Below are 23,482 nucleotides of genomic sequence, written 5' to 3'. Positions count from 1 at the left end.
TGGCACATTCCCCATCACTTCCCCATGGGCTTCATTAAAAGATGGGTTGCCATTTGAAAACACACACCGACCTGTGATTAACAGCTCTCACCTGCGCCGGAGGAGGGAGGCGGAGCAGGGCGTGCCGAGCGCGTGCCGGCCAGGTGTGGTGCAGCCGGGCCGGCAGCATGTCGGCGGTGGTCTTCCGGGCAGCGCAGCGGTGGCGGCAGGTCTTCCCGGGCGGTGGGGGTGAGCAGTCCGTCTCTCCGTGTGGCCGGCGGGTTAAAGCCCGTGGCTCCTCCTCCTCTGCACCGCTCCCCCTGAGCGGCACAGCTCTCACCTGCGCTGGAGGGGGGCGTGGAGCAGCGCGCGCCGAGCGCGTGCTGGCCAGGTGGTGCCACGTGGTGCAGGCGGGCTGGCAGCATCCCGGGCGCCGGGCACACACACATTCACTCTATAAGACGCACAGGCATTTCCCCTTACTTTTGGTGGGGGGGGAGTGCGTCTTATAGAGCAAAAAATACGGTATTTATATTCTTCATAGTCTCAGTACTGGGACTCAAGGCAGTTTGCAACATTAAAAACTTACACAATGGTACCTTGGCTCACGAAGTTAATCAGTTCCAGGGCTCTGGTCGTGAGCCAAATTAAATTTCCCCACAAGGGTCAATGTAAATAAGATTAATCCGTTCTGCAACTATTTTGTTTAGTCACAAAAATTTGAAGCAAAGTGACAAAGAACAACAAAGATCGCAGCCATCTCCCCCCAGCAATTGTGCGGGGGGGCAGGCGGGCGCGATCGCAGGCACGCTGGGGGGGGAGGTGGGCACGGGGGGGAGGCGAGCACAATCATGGCCATCTCCCCCCCCCAGCATGAATGCGGCCATCTCCCCTCCCCCACTCCACAGCACGACGCAATCGTCACCCAATGAAGAGTTCACGACCTGCAGCAAAATTTTTATGAAATTTCTGTTCGCGACCCAATTTGGTCGTGAACTGAGGCGTTCGTGAGCCAAGGTACAACTGTACAGTTAAAACCTTAATAGGAATATAGAAAAGCTTAAAATACCATTACATCAGTTAGAATAGTAAAATTAGATAAACTGCCAAAATTAAAACAGCATTTTAAAAAACCCGGAGAAATAATCCAACGCAATCTCACAAGATGATGATGATGATGATGATTTTTCAAAGGTGTGCCAGAATGGAAAAGGCAGGTTATTGCCTGGCAATTATGGGAGGCAAACGGGGTGGGGACCTGGCTTTCCTGAGAAGGGAGTTGCAAAGCCTTTGCTTAAAACCGCTCCTTCTGGACTCCACTGACAGCTGCCTCTGCTACAATAAATAATAGTCCATCAGCAGGGTGAGGCCAGTTAGGGATAACTCAGAAGGGCTAAGAAATTGAATGTTGTACTGCAAATGAAATAAATATTGCAAAGTTTACTTCTCAAGAAAAAATATTGTTCACAAATATTAGAACAATAATTTTATACACAAAATACAATCAGTTATTCTTCCCTTGAAAAAATGTTTTGATTTATGTATAATAAGGATTTGATTTATATACATAAAACTACAGATTTGTCTTTTTCATATCATTTTCCTCCTTTCTTTTTAAGTGATTTAAATTATACATAGGACATGACTATTTGAGTTACAGTTGTGTTGCTTAGGATTCATTTCTTCATTTTGATGCATATAATCACTTTCAGTTCTTTTGTCAGAAATGTTCTTTTAATTTAGTCTATAAATTATTTTGATTGAAGTTATTAATATTTATAGTAGCTAATTGTCCTTGAGCTTTCAATAGAATACCTGGTTTTGGATTTTTGCAGGGATATAACTGACGATGAATCATCTGTGGATGAACTCAGAGCAACATTGCGATTTTTTGCATCTGTATTAATTCGCAGAATTTACAAGGTAAGAACTACATTGTTTGCATCAAAAGTGGAATTTTAAGTAACCCTTTAGGAAGTTGGTAATAAAGCTTATTTAAGGACTGTTGATCCATCCACTCTACAAACACATACCTGTTTTATTTTATAGCATCTTTCAAAGAATTTTAGTGAGGGTGCTGGGAATTTAATGTTGGGGGAAAATAGAGGACATTATCTGGGTGTGGCTATCACTTTTAAACAAGTCAGTGTTGGTAGTGTAGTACAGTTAGAGAATCCAGTATATCAGGATACTTTTATTGCCCCTAAATCTCATTAGTTTCAGAAAACTAAAATAAGATGCTTCTAAACTGTTGTCATTTTATTATAAGTTAGTTTTATTGTTCTGCTAGCAAGTTACTATGTAAGCAAATGCGTTTAGTAGTTATTCTTTTTAGTAGTAATGCCCATGTTTTCCTACTTGTTTTTCAGGTGGATATTCCAGCTGTTATAACAAAGAAAATGTTGAAGGCAGCTATGAAGCATATAGAAGTAATAGCAAAAGCCAGACAGAAAGGTAACATCAGCAGTCTTGTTTTGTTAAATAAATGTGCTTCTTTCCAGCCATTTTGGAGTCCAGTCATCAGTAGGTGGTAAGAAATGAAAAGGTGCATTGCTGAAAGAGAAAAGTGTGTGCAGTATTAAACAAGTTGAAATTCTAGGTTTTTCCCTTGTAGCTAATGACATGCAGCTGTTTCAAGCGAATAATTCAATCCATGGGGCAAATAGATGAATATCTGTAGAACTGGGCCTCTTAGTTTTCATAGCTAAGTTTTCATTGTAGATCTGTGGTTTAGTAGATCTGTGGTTTAGGTTCTGTGAATTGTTATGTAAAGCAGTTGCATTTTTCCAGGTTAATATATTGGCTTCATATGCCATGATGTGCATTTCACTCCATAATACATAATTAATTTCTGAGCCTACTTTAAGTGCTGCTTTTAACTTTTAAAGTCAGAAACAGGTTGGTGCTTGACTCACTCAGGGAATTTTTTTTCCCTGTAAGTCCTTTCCCATGACTTGGGATCTTCTGATGATACTTGCTTCCTGGTGGCAGTTCCCATGTTTTGCAGCTCTTCCAAAAAAAGATTTACATTTCCACTTCTGTGCTGTCGTTTTGGAGACATGTTTTCTGACATTTGGAGATGTAGTTTTCTTAAAGCCATTGAAGGTTGCCTGCTATCCATTTGCATCACATTGTAGTTTGTGTGTGTGTGTGTGTGTGTGTGTGTTTGCTATTTTATTGATTGTCTTTAAGTTTCTTTTCATTATTTTCTGACTGTTGATTGTAGGTAATGTCTGTTCTGTTTGAACTCCACAAATGATATTTTACATGCATCTTTCTGAATTGCATTTTTCCTACAGTGAAAAATGCTGAATATTTACAGCAAGCTGCTTTAGAAGAATATGGGCCAGAACTCCATGTTGCTGTGAGAAGTAGAAGAGATGAGCTCCTTTATTTAAAAAAACTTACTGAACTTCTTTTTGCCTATATTCTGCCTCCGAAGGCAACAGACTGCAGGTATATTAGGAAGTTGTGATGTTCAAATATCTGCATTCCATACTTGGGTGTAACATGCACTGAAGTTCAAAAACTAATGTAATCTCAGAAATCTTCCTGTTGACACATGACTTGCACCAGCCTTGTTTTGCAATAGACCTGTGAACTGTGATCACAGGAAGGGGATCAGCCCTGGCACTGTTGGTAGATGAGAGAGCAGTTCAGTATAGCCTGACTTGGTTTTCTTCTGCATATTCAAGAAAGGGCCAATTAAATGTGCTTTAAATGTTAGATCTAATGTTCTGCTGTATTTATTTATTTATTTATTTATTTAAAACATTTCTATGCCGCCCCATTCGCCGAAGCCTCGGGGCGGCTCACAACATAGGTATGAATATGTCCATTCTAAGTTGATATGGTACTATTCAATTCTTTGCAGATGCTCTGTCTTATACGTGGAATTTTACCAAAATAGGCCTTCAAGTTTACTTTGATTTTGGAAGCCATTTTGAATGCTCAAGGCACATGCAGAGCTAGTTATGAAAATGAAAAGAAGCTCTTGTGCAGATGGGGAGACATATGTCCAGATTGGTTCTTAGAGTTCTTTGAACTATTCCATGAGACTTCCTTCATTTTCTTTTAGTCTAGCAAGCTTCTGCTTGCACACACTTGGCTTATGTGGAAGTATCTGGGTTGTACATTAGGATTTCTAGGCATAGCTTTTTCATCACCCTGACTTTATGGCTTCTTTTAAAGTGGCCTAGTATTCCTAACATAAATAAATCACACAAAAAGCCAGTAACAGTGCAATCCTAGACATGCCTACTCAGAAGTAAATGTTGTTGTTGCTGTTTGCAATATAACCTGCTCCCAGGTGGGTGGATGTAGGATTGCAGCTGAAGAAAAACTCTGCTCAAAAGATGGCGGCCCCAAGTTCATTCCAGCTAGGAGTTTGTCACATGGGAAGCTTAAGAAGGACAGTCATTCCTCTTCTACAAAGCATAATGTAGGACATTTGTATTATTTATTTATTTTTGAATTTGTATGCCACCCACTAATCCAGATGGATTCTCTAGGTGGCTTACAATAAAATACTAAAAACAACAATAAAAGCCATCACTGAAGGCCAAAGCAGTCCCACGGAGCAGCTGTAGATGAGAGGCTCTTGTATAGTATTTTGTTAAATAGTGCACTGTATAATTTTGCACCTGTTTAATTTGAATGTTAAGTTTTTGAAAGTTCCACAGGTTGTGATAAGAGAGAAAACGCGACTGTTTAAAATTGTCTCTTTATTCCTTTCAGATCATTCACTTTACTTATAAGAGAAATCCTGTCTGGTTCTGTTTTCCTCCCCTCCATGGACTTCTTAGCAGATCCGGTAAGTTTTGAGAAGGTTGCTAGCTCTAATTTTTGTTTGTTTTTTTCCCAGAGAAATGCTACCGCAAACAGCTGTGAGATGCTGTTTCATGCAGCCGTAGGAATCTTTTGTTAACAGTTTCTTAGTATGTGTGTGTGTGCACACTTGTGCATATGTATGTTTGTAATTATGTTTTGTTAAATTTACTGATTTTATTTGTAAATGGCTTTTGTATTTATTATTTAAGGAGGAGCAAGATATAAATTATTAAAAAAAGATGCTACAGTTATTTGTGTACTACTTATTGGTGTGCTCTTCACTGCTGTGCTGGGCATTGGGATGATTTTATACAATTGTTAAACAAGAATTTGCTTTATTTTTTTGTCTTCATATGATGTGTCATGGTTCTATGTTTTAATAGTAATTGATTATATTCACACTAATTAAGTTTTTCACTTTTTGGCTGGTAGAGTTCCATCTTGGTTCACATTGAGCTTTCCTTCCTTGTCCTTTATGTGTGTGCGCACTTGTATGTATTCAGAAATAGGTTGCTCGGTTTGTTTTGTCCATACTGAGATTGTCCAAAATTGTCCATGCCCCTTTCTTCAAACTTCACTTTCTAGTATAATGCTGATGGGGTAGGTAGGTGCAAATTGAAGGATTTCTTTTCAGACCTCGTTAGGCCGGAGTTTATTACTATCAGTAACCTCTTAGTTCCAAAATCTGACAAAATTATAGTTTGTCAGGTCTTAGAAGTGCTAGGAAACTACCACTGAGGGATCTTTGCTGAAGGATATTCAGGAAGTTGCTGCTGGTAGGCGTTTGGTACCTAATGAAGGCCTGACAATCAGTCCTGCACGTTGTGATGGCCTCCCTGTCAACACTGCTATACATTTGGAGAAAGGGAAATAGAGGCAGCTACCAAGGGGGCTGGGGAGTGGAATGCCTTCCCTGTGGCCAAATTCCTTTCTCTAGATCAGTGATGGCGAACCCATGGCACATGTGCCACAGCGGGCACGCAGAGCCCTCTCTGTTGGCACACGAGCCAAGTCACCCCAGCATTGCCCCAGCAGCCAAGCATCAGATAACAGCGTACATAGGGGCCATGTGCATGCTCAGAAAGGAGTAGTGGTGCCAGGCGATGACATTGCAAGCTTTCACATGGCCGGTCAGTGCACTGCCAAGGATTTGTTTGGAGTGGCTGTGAGTTGTTTTTTCTAAACTAAAACCACAGTTTTCAGGTTGTCTTGCAGTGTTGGCACTTTGCAATAAATAAGTGGCTTTTGGGTTGCAGTTTGGGCACTTGGTCACTAAAAGGTTCACCATCACTGCTCTAGATAATTTGGGATGATGGAGCAGGAGGAAAACTAGCAACAGTGAAGAATGGAAACAATTAAAGTCTAGCCAGTCACTCCTGAAAAGTCTCCATCTTCTCAAGCTTTCTCAGCCAGCCAGCATTCTGGACTGAGGTGGACATCCCTGTTTCACACTCCTCTGCTTGTCCCCCTTCTAAACTACCAGTACAGCTGCACCAAAGGTAATGAGGAAGAAGGCTAGCCAACAATTCTTTCTTTCTTCCCTCTGGAAGGAGCTGCTTTCAGAGTCCTCTTGACTCCGGAAACATGGCATAAGGCAAGGGGTAGGCAATTCACTTAAGGCCCTCTCTGCTGGTAGTTGCAGCTTTGGTAGAATCCTGTTTCCCTAGCTCAGGATTTGAAAGAGACAGCTGGCTCAAATGTATCCTCATTAAAAATATGACACGGAAATTGGCCTACTGTCACCGCAGTGATGTTAGTCTTTAGCAGGCATCTCAGAGATGGCTGGATAAGGCAGCCACATATATCAGGCACTGCAGAGTGGATCAGGGTGCTTTAAAGTGTAGCAAATGTGGAAAGGGTGGCAGGGAAACACATGGGCCTCCAGATGTTGTTGGATAGCAATTCTCGGCATCTCTCAGCAGCATCTGGAGGGCCATATGCTCCACACCCTGTGGTTACAAATTTCTCCTTTCACATGTGCTGAAGTTCTTTTTTAAGCTGCTGTCTTCCCAGTGGAGCTGTGTGACCAGAAATAATCTCTGTCAGGAAAAAAGCCAAAGCAAAGCAGTTTAAGAGAGGGCAGCAGCTTCTTCCTGAACCTTCCGTGTTTTGCAGCCTTACTTAATTCAGTAGGAGACCAGTTAATCTGCCACACCACAATTAGTTTTAGCCTCTGATCTGTCCAGAATTCTTTCCATTTTTATTGGAACACACGTTTTTATCGAAGATAGATGTTTTGTGGCTAGTATCTTACAAGATTGTGTCTGACTCGTAGAAAGGTGTCGGCTGGTCTTGATGTATTCATGAAGTGCTTGGACTTGGAGGAGAGGGGGCATGGTGCCAGCTTCTCCTCCCAGCGTGCTTTGTGGACTGCTACTGCACTGTCTAGGTGGGTTGTCTGTTGGGAGTGTCATGAAGAAGACATGTCTTGATCACAGCTGTTGACTCCAAATATTTTCCCCCTTCTTTTAGGATACTGTAAATCATTTGCTGCTTATCTTCATTGATGACAGCCCAGTGAGTACCAACAATATGAGATTTAAAATTGTGCTGATTATGAAATTATACAGTCTTGCTCAGTTAACTTGCTTTTTTCCCCCTCCAGCCAGAAAAAGCCACAGAACCTGCTTCAGCGTTGGTTCCCTTTCTGCAGAAGTTTGCAGAACCCAGAAATAAAAAGTCCTCTGTAAGCAAGAAAGAAAATTTGCAAATTTAAACATGTCTGTTTGATTTTCATTTCAAAAAGCAATCTTACAGACATTTGGAACCATTTTTTAAAATTCACTTTTTATTGAAGGTCTTGCAGCTGGATCTAAAAGAAATTAAAGCCGAGCAGGATCTCTTCTTTCTCTTTATGAATTTTTTGAAAAAAGAAGGAGCAGTACATGTATTGCAGTTTTACCTGGATGTAGGTAAGATATCCAGCCATACCAATAAGCTCTTACTATATTTGTATTTGGGGTGCGCGATTAATACACCTATTACTGTATACTTACAGTAGAAGTGCACACTGTAGAATGCACAGGAAAGTCCCCTTTATAAATGGTGCACAGTCTATTTCTATACCACCCAACAGTCAGAGCTCTTTAATAGCTGTGAAACATCAACAGCAGAGGGAAAATGGTATAAATTTATTTAAAATTCATACTTCAGCTTTTTGCTTAATTCCTGAATATTTAGCATCAAGATTTGATCAAGATAGGGCTGTCATGCAAAGCTTTTTTCAGTTTATGCATTAAAATAAAATGTATTATTGTGGGGAAAAAATAAGAAATCTTTATACCAATGCTTATAATCATTTTATAAATAGTGTTTTCCTCCAAAGGGGATATTATCGGTGTTCAGAAAATAACACATTTATTTATTTTCAACAGAGCAATTTAATGACAGGATTTTGCAGCCTGAATTATCAGATTCTGAGATGATGTCCCTTCATGAAGAAGTACAAAAAATATACAGAACATACTGTTTGGATGAAAGTGTTGACAAAATTAGATTTGATCCTTTCATTGTGGAAGAGATAAAAAGTAGTAAGTGGAACTGAAGGGAAGATTTAATTGATGCTGAAGAAGCAGAGATCTAGACAGTTGAATCAGGTCAGGAGAAGTGGTAGTTTTGCCAGATAGCTCATATGTTTTTTCCATTATGTTGTTGGTGCAATTTGGTCAAGAATGTACCCTATTAGCCACTTAGTCAATGGTTAGGCAACCTGGCTCTTTCCAGATGTTTTGCAGGCCAAAACATTGGAGGACACCTAGTTCAAGCAAATGCACTGAAGACCTCTTGGTAAAACATGGTGGTCTTCTGCCTTGTCTGGCCCTTTATTCTCAATTTATCTGCTCTTGCTGGCCACTGGTTAGTTTACCAGTACTTTAGATTAAGAAGAGGACAACTTGAACGCAGAGAACAGAATTTGGGGGTTTGGGCCCTGCTTGAAAGTAAGTGTGTGTATCTTGCAGAAATTTTCCATTGCAGTGGTTCTGATTAATTTTTCCATTCCCTCTCCCCACCCCCAGTTGCTGATGGTCCCTACATTGAAGTTGTGAAGCTTCAAACAATGAGATGCCTCTTTGAAGCCTACGAACATGTTTTTTCCCTCTTAGATAATGTCTTCACACCTAGGTTCTGCCACAGCAGTGAGGTAAGTCTGAAGATGGAAATGCGCGCTTGTCATTCATAGTTGCCACAGGAAATCCCTCCATTTTCCAAATACTGATTTGGTTGAGGCTTTTCCACTATTGCACAGCCTCGCCCTGCATTGCCCTACAGTCATGCAGTGATTTGTAGTGCAGGGCCATCGGTATACTGATGACATGCAGCTCTTTATCTCTTCTTTCAAATCCGGGTGGGGCAGTGAAAATGCTTACTCAGTGCCTGACTGTGGCAAAGGCCTGGGTGAGAGCCAGGCAACTGAAGCTCAGTCCAGATAAGGCAGAGTTACTGTTGGTAGGTGGCTTGTTCTGTTGATGTTCAACGCACTGTGGAAGGAGTTGCACTACCCTAAAGAATGAAGTTTGGAGTTGATGAGTGCTTGTGGGTCCATCTCTTTCACCCAAGGTACACAACTGTGGCATGAAACATGTTCACCAGCTTAGGCTGACATGACAACTAAGCCCTTTCAAGCTGACTTCAGCAGACTATGCCGAATAACCTTCCATTTGGATTTCTGCAATTCACTGTACATGAGGCTGCTCTCAAAATGGTTTGGGAGTTTTGCTTAGTACAAAACAGAGCAGAGGGAAACCTGACCAGAACTGGTTATATCATTGTATTTACACCAACATTGCACCATTTGCACTGGCTGCTGGGCTCATTTCTAGGTCAGTTTAAGCTGCTGGCTTTGATATATACCACCCTTGGGCAGCACAGTATCACAGGAACCCCCTCTTCTCATAAATAGTTCTGCTTGTGCCCTGGTATGGTCATTGTTGGCTCTGTTCTTAGTCCATTCTCAAAATTGAAAAATGGTAACTGGCTACTTGTGTGCAGATCTTGCCAGGGGTCACGCCAGTTATGGAACACTCACCCCAGATCAGTCCTGGAGCCTGCCCTCATTTCTTCCTTGTTAATGCCAGGCATGTATCTTTTTAGGCTCTTAAAACTCTTCTTGCTGCCTGGTTTACATAGTAGACTGGTTCTATTTCTGAAACCTTATCGGTCTTTTAATGGTAGTTGTTCATTAGATTTAATTATTGTTGCCAGGTTTGCTGGTTTTACATGGATCTTTCTTAATTCTTTTGGTGCTGATTCTGTTGGATTTTAATTTGTTTCAACTGCATGTATGAAAGTCACTCTGAAAACAAGTTGTTATAACATGACTATTAAAATAAGTATAATGAGAATACTGATGAGTAATTAACTCCCTCACCCTTTCCCCCACTTAGTATTTCAGATATCTCTTAAGACAAGATGAATCCCCAACACGCAATTCCAAATCAAACAAGTAGGTACTTGTGTATATTGAAAATTTTCCTTAATACAGCTGTTAGATGTGTTCTGCTTTTATTAAACTTTATTTTACAGAATAACTTAAGAGAACTAAGCATATGATATGAACTGTTCTTTGAAACATTGCACCATTCTTTGTCAGAACATGCTGTTTTTGACAGGACACTGCAAAAAAAAAAAAAAGGTTCAGAAGTACCAGAAATATGTTAGTATAACAAACAGATATTGTGCTTGCAGTGGCATGCCCCTGGGAGCATGTGGCAGTCTGTCAATTTAACTGCACTTAAATTTTCTTCATCAAAGTGGATGTGGTTGAAGTGTTGACATTTTCAGTTCAATTTCTTTAAAACAAATGTGGGGTTTGTACACACTTCTGAACAGATAACTCCTTTTTGCTCTGAGTATCATAACAAAGCTACTTCTGCAGGCTCTTTACATACTTAGGTGAACTTCCTGTATTTCTGGGAGCAAAGATGCACAATATGGGGTAGCAGGTAAGGCTAGGAGGACATGCTGAATGGCGCATTATGCTTGAATTGAACCAGCTCGATTTGAGATCAGTTTATAGGAAGAATATGGAAGGTGCTCAGTAGACATAATTGATGGTCTTCTATTAAAACATGATCAGATATTGGCAAATTATTGAACATTTAAAAGCTATGCCACGCTGCTTGTGTTCAGGAAAAGTGAAACAAAGCGTATTTCAGCAAAACTTTTCATCTCCCTTGGTTTAGGAAGAGATCTGTTTAAACTTAAACACGTGTATTATGCAATCATCTTTTTCCCCTATTGTATGTGGGTGGCTGCTTGAAATCTAATGTCAGGGTGACAGGCCACATTGTGGTTTGCTCTGTAAACTGCCTAATTTCTCTATTCCTGAAGGGGTCAATATACCTGTATGTATACAAATGCTCTCCACCAAGATTTGTGTTCATGCATAAGCTGGTATATATTTTCCAATGTCCTATGACATGTAAATACACCCCTCTATTGTTTTGTTTTGCTGGGAACAGGGAAGCCCTGTTTGCATATATGCGACTGGATCACAGTTGTGGCAATTTAGATGCTCCTCACATAAGCCTTTTCCATGCCATAGCCCTGTTATATTTAGTGACAGGTAGCCTTTAGTAGTTGGCCCCTGCCCTTCCTTGTGAGTTAACCCCTGCCCCTGTTAGTTAACCCTTGCCCTTCCTTTTATGGAACTTAAGAATGTGTAGAGGCGTTATTTCCTATCTTGCCAAAATAACTGCATCCAAAAAAGATCACCTAACTAGGATTTATGTGCTTGTGTGTGTATGATTTAAATTGTGTGCTATGCTTGTATAAAATACAACTCTACAACTTTTCACATCATTGTTTCACATGATTTCTGTTTTTAAAATAGTGCAGGTAGCTTGTCATCAAAATATTTATTATATTGTCACATTTTATTGAAAGATTGTATATTCATAGGCTCATATTCCCATAGTAGGGCCCTGGGTAGGATGAGAATGCAGAGAAGGTGTTGTCTTTGTCCTCAGAACAACTCTTCAGTCAGGACAAAAGAGTAGATTTGGCCCATATGTATGGCAATAATTAAGCATTTTAAAGAGTTTCTGCTCTAAGCTTATAAAAACTAGGACCCCTCAGTAAATATCTCCCCAAGCTTGTCAGTTCACTGTTAGCTAGCATGAATGTAGGAATGTAGATAAAATTAGGAATGTAGATAAAATTAGGGACTGCCTGCCTGCTTTCATTGACACAGAAGACAACCCCCGCCCCCACCCCCAGCAACATACGAAATTATTCTGGTTTTTTATGTCTCTTATAGTATTGGTTTGGATTAATATAAATATATTTTTATTATTGCCTGGCCATAATAATATATTCCCTGCTTAACACAGGCTGTCGTGATTGCAGAGTTGCACTGCCATCCTTTGGCAAGACTCAGCTGCATCACCAAAATGAAGCAAATGCCACTTTTCCCAGCAAACAGATGATGTTATGGGACCAGTTCCAGTTGTTTGTGCTGCCTTATGAAATAGTTTGGGGGGAAATAGGCAACTCGCCTGTAGCATTGTTCCGGGGATCAGAGAACCAGACTTGGATGTATGGTCTAGGTTTGGGAGGTCACCATAATGCTTTTTGTTCACAGTAGTATTCCTTCAAAATAATTTAAGTATTGCAGATGGGTAATCAGAATGGTTAGTGTCGTGTGGCTGGTGCTCCTTCCCAACGAAAGCAATCACTCCAGCAGATACCATAAACGTCTTTATTTTAAACAGCTATACATGTAAAATCCCAACAGGATGGAAAGTTGATCCCTCATTCTAACGAACTTCAACTTACACTTTGCTTATGAACCCTCCGAAGCCGCACCCCTGTAGTGAACCCTCTCTTGTTGTTCAGTCAATCTGGATTCCAGCTGCCCCAGTCTGTGCTTGTGCCTGTGAGAACGAGCACCCTCAAATCCCACTTGTCCCTTATCAGTTTGGTTCTCACACACTATCTCAGACTGAGAGTCTGTTCTCGTGTTTACTTCCAAATCGTCCTGTTCTGGCGCCTCTGTTTCGTCTTCTTTCAGCACCTCAGTATCTGGCCCATTCTTACTCTCACCATCTGTGAGAGTGGGGAGTAGAGTTTGTTCTGCTGAAACCAGAAATAGCTCTTCATTGATGCTCTGGTTCTCATGAGAAGGTTCCTCCCCTTGTCGTGCATGCGTAGGAGACTCTTCTGAGCGTGCGCGCCTGACAGGTTTAATATTGGATATCTGACAGCCTTATTCTGCTTTACAGTAGTGCCGAATGTATAAATTTGTTGGCAGAACACAGAACAGCAAGGTAATACATATTGCTAGATGGTGCTTTCCCCTTCCTTGATTTATTAGATTGAAGAAACGTATTTTGAACAAGATCCATACATTCATGCACATTTTGCCTGTGTGTTGCCCCCAGCCCCCCTCAGATGCTTAACTGCATTTCTGAGTTAAGAAATGAGGCTGACCCGCCTGCTGTAAGAGTAACGAGTCACACACATGCCATTGCTAGGCTTTCTCTGTGAATCCATGGCTGCAGTGAGGAATACAGACTTGTTGGCTAACAGCTGTCTTGTTTACTTAAACTTGCTGATTTATGGCTGTTCTCTCTCGTTTTGTAAGTTGCCCTAGCTCTGAACAAGTTTCTAAACCATGCACCAAAACAGCTTGTTAGGGCAGGTTGCTTTCTCAAGCCAAGAGGCATCACCTATGTTTGTTTTCCTGTATTTTGAGTCTGTCCTAATGCTTCTGTTTGGTCTTTTGACATCTCTCCCCTCTGCTTTGAAGTAAATTAGGGCTGTTTCACAACCAACATCCCTGTGTAAGTGTTTGATGGTTTATATGCAAGTGAAGCAGCGTGAGGCATACTTCATGCAGAACTGTTCCCCCTTACTTAGCTATGTTTATGTAGCATGAGGACTAGCTGTCCTGATTTCCCTTTACTTTGATTTAGGAGCTGTAAGAACATGGCTGTAATCTGCATATTTTGAAACTCAGTGTCAGTATTCCTTCCCACCTGAGCAGGGTTGATTATCTGAAGTTAAGATCCTTACAGCCAGAGGGTAGGCTTAGCACTCCAGTCCAGTGGGGGACCTGAGTGCATCCCTTTGACTTTCTGCAATGTGGCTGCCAGCATTTGGGACAAAGAAAACTGCCTACCTGGGCACAAGGCTCCACTGAGAGGTATTTCATGGGACAAAGGGAGGTGCAGTGTTTCTCTTCATTAGTAGCACACTGTCTGCAAACAGGCATAGGGGTTCCCTCTGTCCAGCCAGGGTATCCCAGTGGAATAGTGTTTTGCTACTGGGTGGATAAATACTAGACTGAATTAGATTATAAACCCCAGAGAAAAGAGCCAAAAGAATGTGTGCTTGCTGTGCTTGAATGTTCTCCCTTTGCTCTACATAGCCACTTTGGTAGAGGAAGGATGAAAAGGTTGGATTCTCCTTTTCTCCTTCCACCTGACCAGTGCTGTGTCTTTGTGTGTAATTAGTGCACATACACTCAAGTTCTGCCTCTGTCTGCAACACCCTTTTTGTATGGAAGAAGCATGAGTAGAGACCTGTTTCTATTCTTGGGTCTCTCTTGCTTGCTCAGGCAATAAATTTAGCTACAAACTCTTGCTCATTTGACAGAATTGCTCATTTGACAGAACGGTCTGATTTTTTTTTCTGTTTAAAGGACATTAGTTTTCTTTACTTGAATTTACTGAGCAGTATGTTTTTCCCAATTTATTACAAACAGAAGCACCCAGAAAAAGGGAGAATCATCTGGAATCAGAAGTATAAGCAGCAAAATTAAAGGTGTATTCAAGAGTACCACACTGGAAGGAGCTGTGCTACCTAGTTGTGGTCTGGCTGAAGGAGAGGATGTGAGTTGCTCTAACAGTTCTGACAGTACAATATCCTGTATCTTTCCTGTATCCTGTGTCTTGTCCAACTGAGAAAACTTGTTTACAGTTGTTCCTTTTCTCCCCTTGCCTGGTGTTTTCCCATTTTCTTTATTTTAGGCTTGCTGACTTATTTACACAGTGGAATTAACAGAATCAGATGTGTCTAATCATGGAAAAGGCACCTTAACTCTCTGAGGTGCAGAAGTAATAGGACAGTAAATCTTTGTAAATTCTGGGTAGTATCCTATCATGCCAGTGCCCTCACAGGAGTGACTGCTCATACAGCATGGCTTTTGTAGTTCTAAAATAAACCAGACCAAACAGGAAATGTATTTTCTCCTGGAACCAAAAAACTGTTACTCCTGTGGGATAAACTGGAGAAATGAACATTATCCAAAATGCCAAATAATGCTACTACTTCTTTACAGGTTTCACTTCAGCTCAGGATCCCTAACCCAGTGTGATTTATAGATTCCACTTTATTTTCTTTCTCCAAACAGAGAAGGTGACTATTAAGCCAGGGCTTTGGTATTTGTCAGCTGCCCAGAGAACCATCCTGACTGATGGGTGGGGTAGTTAGTAGTTAGTTAGTAAATAAATAAATAAATATAATGCATACATGCTTTTCCTGTTCTAGCTGATATTCTAACAACTCATGACCTTACAAGCATTCATTCCCATAAGGAAGCGAAAAGTGTAAAAAAGCCAGTCCATAGTGTACAAAGTCACAACAGTAGAGGTTGCAAGGTATCTCCATGGATAAAATGTAGCCTTTACTAGCATACATACAGGTAGCCCACTGAACATCAAGATGAACCTGATTCTTTTTCCTGCGCAGCTGTAGGCATTTTGTAGAAATAATCAGAGTCCTTTCCACTGCAATAGCTGGAGAGGGAATGGAATGTTTTGCTTACCTGTATCCAGTGTTCCTTGTATCCTGGGTAGGTAAAACACTGTAGGTAAACCCAGAGGTGCCTTCAAGCAGGATACAATTATTTCTGAGAGTGGTGAAAGGAACTGAATGCTTGCTTAGTGTCAGGGATAAAAGAACAGGTCTTTGAATCAAGCAATATTGCTTTTTTTCCAGCCCAACATGGGTCTGGAGTCTACACTGCAAAGTGGTAGGTTGGGGGAAGTGGGTTGGACCCATATGCTCCCATATTTCTCTGTTCTAAAATGTGGCTTCCAGATCTAATTTCCAGAAAAGCAACAACCTACGAGGATAAAGTGGAGTGGATACTTCATTCACTGCATTTCTATAACCCGTTACCCAAAGCTTCCTGGGCCATTTACAACATTTAAAACCCTAAGAATACAATATAATAGCACAATATAAAACTAATTACATACAAAAACACAAGAAGTTCAAGCAATCGATAGTAAATCCCAAATCCTGCAGAAATTTTATCACGGGCTGTCAAATGACCTTGTTCTTTAGAACAGAAAAACTCTCTGTCTCCTAAACATATTTTTTTCTGCTTGCTCTTAGATTTATTTATGCATCTGGATGCCACTTTCAGAAGCTGTAGATAATTTATTTTCTTTAGTAAGATGCAATACAGCCTGACAGAGCTTGGTGGAGAAACACCAGATGGTTAAGCACTTATGAATGTGCGCTCCTTATTTTCAAGAGGAAGAATCTGCCACTGTTGAAGAGTCTATTTCATGTGTGCCCTGGGTTTTGTATCACATTGCAACATTTGTAGATCATTACGACAGTCCGGCATAATATTTCACAGCGCATCCTGGTTTTAATTCAAACAAGCTAAAAGTTAGAGTCTGTCTTACTGTGGCTCTCTTGTACTGAATGAATTCAGTACAAGTCTTTATTCAGGAAAAGGGTGTAACTTTGGGAGGCTGCTTCTCGAAGACAATTAGGTGATTTCTAGTGCAATACTAGTACTGAAAGCCGGCATGACTGCTTTCCTTGAAAAGCTTATGTGATTAGCATTGCACTAGAGGTCACTTCCTTCCTTCCTTCATTAGATTTATATCCTGCATTTTTCATTAGTGCCACATCAATACATAAGTACGGCCCTTTGAATATAGCCCCTAAAAAGTTTTATTTGCAGAACATTATGTTAAACACTAACTTTTAATGGATAATAGTATTTTTCTTTATGATAATAAAGAATATTATCCGTAAAGGATATAATAATTTTCTATATCGGTATATCTCTATCAGCCTTCCAGAACTTGGATCCCTCCAGACCACATTTCAGCCCACAACTCTCCCATCCCTGAGCCCCAGCCAGCATGGCCAGAGGTTAGGGGCCAGTGAGGAAGCTATAAGCCAAAACTTCTAGCAGTATCCAAGTTGTGGAAGGTTGATTTGTATCTTTCAAATAAAATAAAGTGTCATGTTTATAATGTAGCTCAGAATGGTCCCTTGGTGTGTAAATCTTTCTCTGTAGATTGAGGAAGGCATTATGGTAATGGAAGATGATTCTCCTGTAGAGGCACTTAGCATGCCTAATACACCTCGCAATCTTGCTGCCTGGAAAATTACCATTCCATATGTGGACTTCTTTGAAGACCCCTCTCTTGAAAGGAAAGAGAGAAGAGAGAGGATTCCAGTCTTTTGTATTGATGTGGAGAGGAATGATAGAATGGCAGGTAAGTAGGCATACATATGTATCTGGTACTCCTGAGATGGATCCTTCATGTGACACTCATTTTATCTTAAGCTGTGATTCCAAGGAAGGATAAGTTTTCCAAATATGAAGATCCAGGTTGATTGTCTGAAATTCATGATGAACTCTTCTGGCATGCCCCATACTTTCAGATGGCTAGGATATTTCCTTAGGTGATAACATTTGTTTAAACTTTTAAGGACCACAGCAGACCATTAGTACTGGTATCAATGTTTAACACTTTTGTCTTCATTTTCTTAGATATATTTGCATATAGAACCCTCTACTGATCTAACTGCTTTAGTTGAAACCAGGAGGGAAAAAAAATCATAATGTGTTTTTTTTCCCCAGTTGGGCATAGTCCTGAACACTGGTCGGTCTACAGAAAATACCTTGAATTTTATGTTCTTGAGTCAAAACTAACAGAATTTCATGGTATGTTTACTCCCATCTTCTCATTTTGGGAATTAAGTATTCTTTTTACTTTGACATTGAAAGGTTCTATTACAATAGAGTCAACATATTAAATTTTACTGGATTAGGTACATTCCCTGATGCTCAGCTACCTTCAAAGAGGATCATTGGACCAAAGAACTATGAATTTTTAAAGTCAAAGCGAGAGGAGTTTCAGGAATACCTGCAGGTAGGAAGAAAACTGCAGTTGAAGTGGTATGCAAGTATATGTATCAATAGTATGGACTGATCCTTCATCATCTCTCCTCTCCAGCAATGTAAACTTTTGTGACTTACTGTTTACTTCTTAAATAGCCATGAATTCAGGTGAATTTCCTTTGTAAATTGCATCTTACTGTCTTTACTGAGCATAAGTTATGCTTTGGAACTTAGCATCACTTAAGATTTGAACTTAAATCTCTTATTTTTTCTTCTTGTCTCCTTGCCTCAAAGAAACTTTCCCAACATCCAGAGTTAAGCAACAGCCAGCTTCTGGCTGATTTTTTATCACCTAACGGTGGAGAGACACAGTTTCTTGATAAAATGTTGCCTGATGTAAATTTAGGTAAGTAAAAAACTGTAATTGGGATTTTTTAAAAACCAAATTTATCCAGTGCGAGTGTTGGAGTCTGATTTACATGGAGCAATTAAAATGTTGCCTGCCCCTGCTACCCCCCTTCCCTGGCAGCTTTTTGTAGCTGTCTATCTAAACTAGGTCTAATCATTGACTTATCTGGAAAATTAAACATTGGAAATGTCTGCAAGTATGGGTATGTTCCTCTTTGCTGTGAGCATCTTGCATAACTTCTATAACACTAAAGTGTTTTTAAATTATGCTGAGATCTTTTGCTTGGATCCAGAGATTCTAGGAGTGGGACTCTGCTTACAGAGGTGCTTCTGTTCATAAAAGGTTTTCACTGAGACACCATGCCCTTCAAAAACTTGCACCAGGTTGTCTGGAACAGTTTGGGATGCAGCAGGAAATGGGATATCGGTATACAACTGATTAGTAACTTTTGCTTCTCCCAAGATCCTAGCAATCCTGTAAGAGTAACTGTGGACAGGAGAGGCTGCCTCATGTTTGGGAGAACAAACCTGACTGGGAGCACTGCTTCCCTGAGGACATTAGCTTAGAAGAAGTAATCCCATAGCCCAGGTGGGAATGGGGCAGCAGTGGAGGGTGGGCTGTGTGTGTCCCCTGTCATAAATGAAGGGAAACTAATAGACTCTCTTCGTCTACACATGCGACTGCTTTTAGATTTTAGTTGGGGGTAGGCAATTTATAGGTCAAAACCATCTGGAGGGCCTTGGATTAAGTATGCATGCTATGATTGAAGCCTTTGTCCCAGTGGCACAAAGTGTAGTCTTTTCATAAGATAAAATAGCTGCATAAGATGTTTAGCTTTTAAACAGACTGGGCCTATAAAATAGGAAGAAGAGTAAAGCAGAGCATCATGCTTTATTTTTTCTTACTTTCAATTGCAGGCAAAATAATAAAATCTGTTCCTGGAAAATTAATGAAAGAGGTAGGTAGTTTGCAGTTTTCTTCATTTATGCAGTTTGCAATCAGTATATTTTTATAATAACCACTTGTGAATTTGGCCCATGTAATTCTTACTTTGAAAACTTGCCTGTTACAGCCATTGTTTGGTTAATTTCAGAAAGGCCAGCACTTGGAGCCATTCATTATAAATTTTATTAATTCCTGTGAATCTCCCAAGCCTAAACCAAGTAAACCAGAGCTTACTATTCTCAGTCCTACTTCTGAAAACAACAAAAAGGTACAGTATGTCTTTTGGGAAGAAAATTGCTGGGGGCATGGGCAGCGAGATTTACCTCTGAATATTTGTATATACCATGGTGATTTATTTAATTTGCATTTGCTATATCTGCTTTGTGGCCCACTTTCCTTTCCTGCTTTAGCCCACATGTTCCCTGGCAGCCACCTCATTCTCTACCAGCAAGGTAGTGACTCCATGGCTATTTAGAAAGCTTTTTAAGCCTTGTTCTTCCCCCATCACTGACAGCCACATCTGGCCTATCTGAGTACAGGCAAATGCTCAGCTTGAATCCTAGCATTGCTAACTAAGACCCGAATGTGCCTAGAACTGGTTGAGGGAAAGCTCTCATCCTAGTTCTGCCAGTGGAATGCTACACCCAGGGACCTGAGAGCAGCACAGAGAGAACCAAGGGTGGTCTTCACCTAAAGCAGGCAGATTGGGAGCATGTTGCACTGCCCAGATTCTGCTGCAGGACACACTGGCAGCTGAAGCAAAAAGCCAAACACTGCCCAGACACACCTACTGCATCTTTGAAGCATTTGGGACTTTTGTTTCACGAGTAAAGCAAATATAAAGTTCCCATTGCACTTATGAAATCAATTTCCTGTATCCTACATTTAAACCTCATTTTGCCAGTATCATTATAGTATACATCTGAATTTTCTGCAGTAGAAACAGAAAAGAATATAAAGCCTTGACACTGTGTGGGATTTTTTTTTAAAGAACTGGTTTCTTGCTGTTGGTAAAACATTCATACAATGGTTTCACGCTTTCTAAAGATATGTGGAAACTTGAGATGGTTCAGAGATGGGTGGAGGCAAGAAATGAAAAAAAGACGACAGCTGATTCTATGAAAGTAATATTGAAGAACCAGTGAGATCTAGGATGATTTATTTGATTTAGATACAGAGTATTTTAGAATTATTTTCCAGCAAAAAATACTCATTTACTATTCAGATTTCAAAATGGATTTTAAAATCTGGATTTCATGTTTAAAGCTTGTCTCTTGTGGGGGAGACGTGTGTGACGGTGAGGCAGCTGATCCTGAGAAAAAGGAAGATGCTCAGAGTGTCACGTGGAGTAAAGAATTCTTTTTCTATAATCACTGGAAGGCCCTTGATTCTGCTTTTCCCTTGTAACTATGCCAATAAGCTCCTCTCATCCTATCCCAGTAATACTAAACATTTACACTGGTCTTTTCATTAGCGGGTCATGTGTATTATCTTAATCATCAATATAATCCTGTACAGTTGGCAAATAATGTCCTTTATTCATTGCTGCCTGTAACTTTGAGGCTAAAGTGAGATTTGGAGCTGGAATTCTTTCTCATATCCATAGACACTATGCATGAAATGTGTACTCCATAAAAGGTTATCAGTGCTCTGAAAAAACTTACTGCATAAAGTTGAAGCCAAGTTTCTTTCAGTCTCAGAGACTGGTTCATTGATGGAAGAAAATCATGATGTTTTAGCAAAGGTATCCAGGCTTGTTTTGCTTTGCTAGCTGTTCCATTTTTGGAAATGTTGCCTGTAGTTTCACAGCACCAAAGTGAAACCAAAACCACAGCACCAAAGTCTGGAAGAGCCAAGTACTGTGGTCAAGGTTAGTTTAATGACTGACAAACCTACAAAGTATAGGTAATCTGAGAAAACTGCAGTTTTAACCTTCAGATTAGCTTGACATATGAAATAATGGCTTATCTTTCTGTTTTATATCAGATCCTATTTCAGAACTTCAGATATTTTCAATAATTCTGCTGTGGAATGTCAGGATTCCCACTGAATCCAATCCAAAATTACAGTCAAATGCTTTGGTAGTGAACTGTTTAGTATCTGTGAATTGAAAAACTTGTCACTCTCTGATTTTAGCTTTTTAACGAACTCTATAAGAACAATGCCAACCGCTCTGAAAATTTAGAGAGAAGACAAAATCAGAACTACTTCATGGAAATGATGACTGTTGAAGGCGTCTATGACTACTTAATGTATATTGGTGAGAAACTGCATCTAGATTTTTTAGCATGAAGAATAGTCAAGAGTTGTGGAATTATCACTTCATTAAGTATAGCCATCAGCTTAAAACTGGGTTGGTTTTTCAGTTTGAGGCTTGCTGGTGCAATGAGCTTTCTAGTTCTTTTGGCAATATGTATGCATTGCCAGTTTGTCCCAGCATTAGGCATTCTGATTTCCAAGATCAGGAGTACAAAAGCTTCCTTTTTGCAATTCCCATGATGCATTTATATGCAACACCCCTCATGGGATGTATTCTGGGAGGTTGAGAAAAATGATTATGACATCCTGTGCACCACAGATTTCAGTAGTGGCATTTGCTTATCTGCCCTTCTGGCCACTCTGGTGTGTGTATGATTGAAGGAGTGGTAAGCTAGTCCATAGGAGAGAGAGAGAGAGAGAGAGTGTGTGTGTGTGTGCACGTGCGTGTGCATGCATGCATGCATGCAGGAATGGGGTAAGAGGTTCAGAAGCGCCATTTATTTGGGTTGATTGAAACAAAAAGGGACTGTGAAGAAATCCAGAAGGATTTCTCTAAATTTGGAGGTTTGGGCATCAAACTGGCAGGTGTAGGTCAATGTAAACAAGTATGTTGGACTGCTTAGCCTAGAAAAGTAGAGGAAGACAAGATAGATGCTTACAAAACTATGTGTGGTATAGGGAAGGCGACCAGAGAGGCATGTTTCTCTTTCATAACACAAAAACCAGGAATCATCCCATTAAGCTGATTGGTGAGAACTTCAGGATACATGAAAGGAAGACCACAATGTACCATCAAACAATGGATTTCACTACCACAAAATGTAGTGACAGGCACCAATTCAGATTAAAAGGGGAATAGACAAATTCCTGAAGGATAGGGGTTGCATGAACCCGAGGTCCAAGCACACTGTCAGTATTGTATCCTGCCCTCCCTCAAACAATGAGGGTACCTCTTAGCATCCAGCCAGAGCTGCAACTGTAATGGCCTGTAAAAACCCCAGTTCTGGGCATATCTCAGAAGGCATTAGTCACTGCACAGTCATACTAATAGCATCTGTGTGAGCACTTCCACCCAAGTTACCAAGCTCTTTAGGACATTGACGTGTTTGCAGCATGAAAGTACGAGAGAGAGAGAGAGAGAATGAATGAGAATGAATTGCCTTGGTAGGGCCAGGCTAGTGGAGAGCCTTTTTTTCAATAGAGTGCATTCGCAGATAGCTTTGGAAAGGAACCAGCAGTACATGGAAGCAACAGTTCTACCCCTTTGTTGCTTCTGAGTAGTTGGGTCTCAGAGGGATTCTGACTCTGAATACGGAAGTTACCATTCAGCTACCATGGCTAACTGATTAATCTACCTTCTGCAGATAGTATTTTATAAATACTGTGTAAGATAAACCTTTCAGTAATGTAATTTTTAGAACATGGAAGTCTAGCTCCATGGTTGGCAGTTACCTTGAAAGTTTAAGTTTTAAAAATAGGAAGTGTATTCATATTCAAAATGTAATGATAGTGTCCTTACAGGTAGAGTTGTTTTCCATATTCCTGACTGGCTTCATCATATCTTGATGGGAGGAAGAATTCTCTTCAAAAATACTTTAGAGACATACACAGACTACTATCTGCAGTACAAGCTAGAACAGCTCTTTCAGGAACACCGTTTAGTGTCACTTATAACACTTTTAAGAGGTTAGTAGTGTCAAGTTGTGCAAAGTGTTCTCATGATTGGACATTGACATGTATTGCTCCATTTTGTGCTTGCAGAGGCTTCCATGGACGGTTAGGTATGAGAGGTGGGGGATTTTAAAAAATGGCACTTAACTTTAGTAAAATTAATGAAAAGAGGAAAAGATGGATGTTGCTTTAACTGACAGAAATTAACGAACAAAAATAAAGCAATAGTTATTCCATACAGACAGCTCTGCATTGCCCTAAAAGACCCACTTTCTTTTGTTTCAGATGCT

At 40.4% G+C, this 23,482-nt stretch overlaps 1 protein-coding gene across 1 annotated transcript in view; it reads left to right on the top strand.

The window, feature by feature from the left end:
* SNX14 (sorting nexin 14) overlaps window positions 1–23,462 on the top strand; it is a 45,382-nt gene extending 21,920 nt beyond the window's left edge. The window contains exons 6-24 of the mRNA XM_044421687.1: window positions 1,815–1,902; window positions 2,349–2,433; window positions 3,279–3,435; window positions 4,717–4,792; window positions 7,282–7,326; window positions 7,415–7,495; window positions 7,607–7,721; window positions 8,184–8,339; window positions 8,826–8,950; window positions 10,194–10,252; window positions 14,516–14,642; window positions 17,078–17,279; window positions 17,648–17,731; window positions 17,839–17,939; window positions 18,203–18,314; window positions 19,235–19,275; window positions 19,411–19,530; window positions 21,399–21,522; window positions 23,043–23,462. Of these exons, the coding sequence (XP_044277622.1) occupies window positions 1,815–1,902; window positions 2,349–2,433; window positions 3,279–3,435; window positions 4,717–4,792; window positions 7,282–7,326; window positions 7,415–7,495; window positions 7,607–7,721; window positions 8,184–8,339; window positions 8,826–8,950; window positions 10,194–10,252; window positions 14,516–14,642; window positions 17,078–17,279; window positions 17,648–17,731; window positions 17,839–17,939; window positions 18,203–18,314; window positions 19,235–19,275; window positions 19,411–19,530; window positions 21,399–21,522; window positions 23,043–23,212 (2,068 nt within the window). The 3' untranslated portion in view covers window positions 23,213–23,462. The remainder of the gene's footprint in view (window positions 1–1,814; window positions 1,903–2,348; window positions 2,434–3,278; window positions 3,436–4,716; window positions 4,793–7,281; window positions 7,327–7,414; window positions 7,496–7,606; window positions 7,722–8,183; window positions 8,340–8,825; window positions 8,951–10,193; window positions 10,253–14,515; window positions 14,643–17,077; window positions 17,280–17,647; window positions 17,732–17,838; window positions 17,940–18,202; window positions 18,315–19,234; window positions 19,276–19,410; window positions 19,531–21,398; window positions 21,523–23,042) is intronic.
* Window positions 23,463–23,482: the final 20 nt, after the last annotated feature.

This window comes from Varanus komodoensis, unplaced genomic scaffold (assembly GCF_004798865.1).
Source record: "Varanus komodoensis strain SLA01 unplaced genomic scaffold, ASM479886v1 scaffold12, whole genome shotgun sequence".
Taxonomy (NCBI): Eukaryota; Metazoa; Chordata; class Lepidosauria; order Squamata; family Varanidae; genus Varanus; species Varanus komodoensis.
The sequence above is the reverse complement of the archived record's forward strand: the minus strand, read 5'-3'. Positions and strand labels throughout refer to the sequence as shown.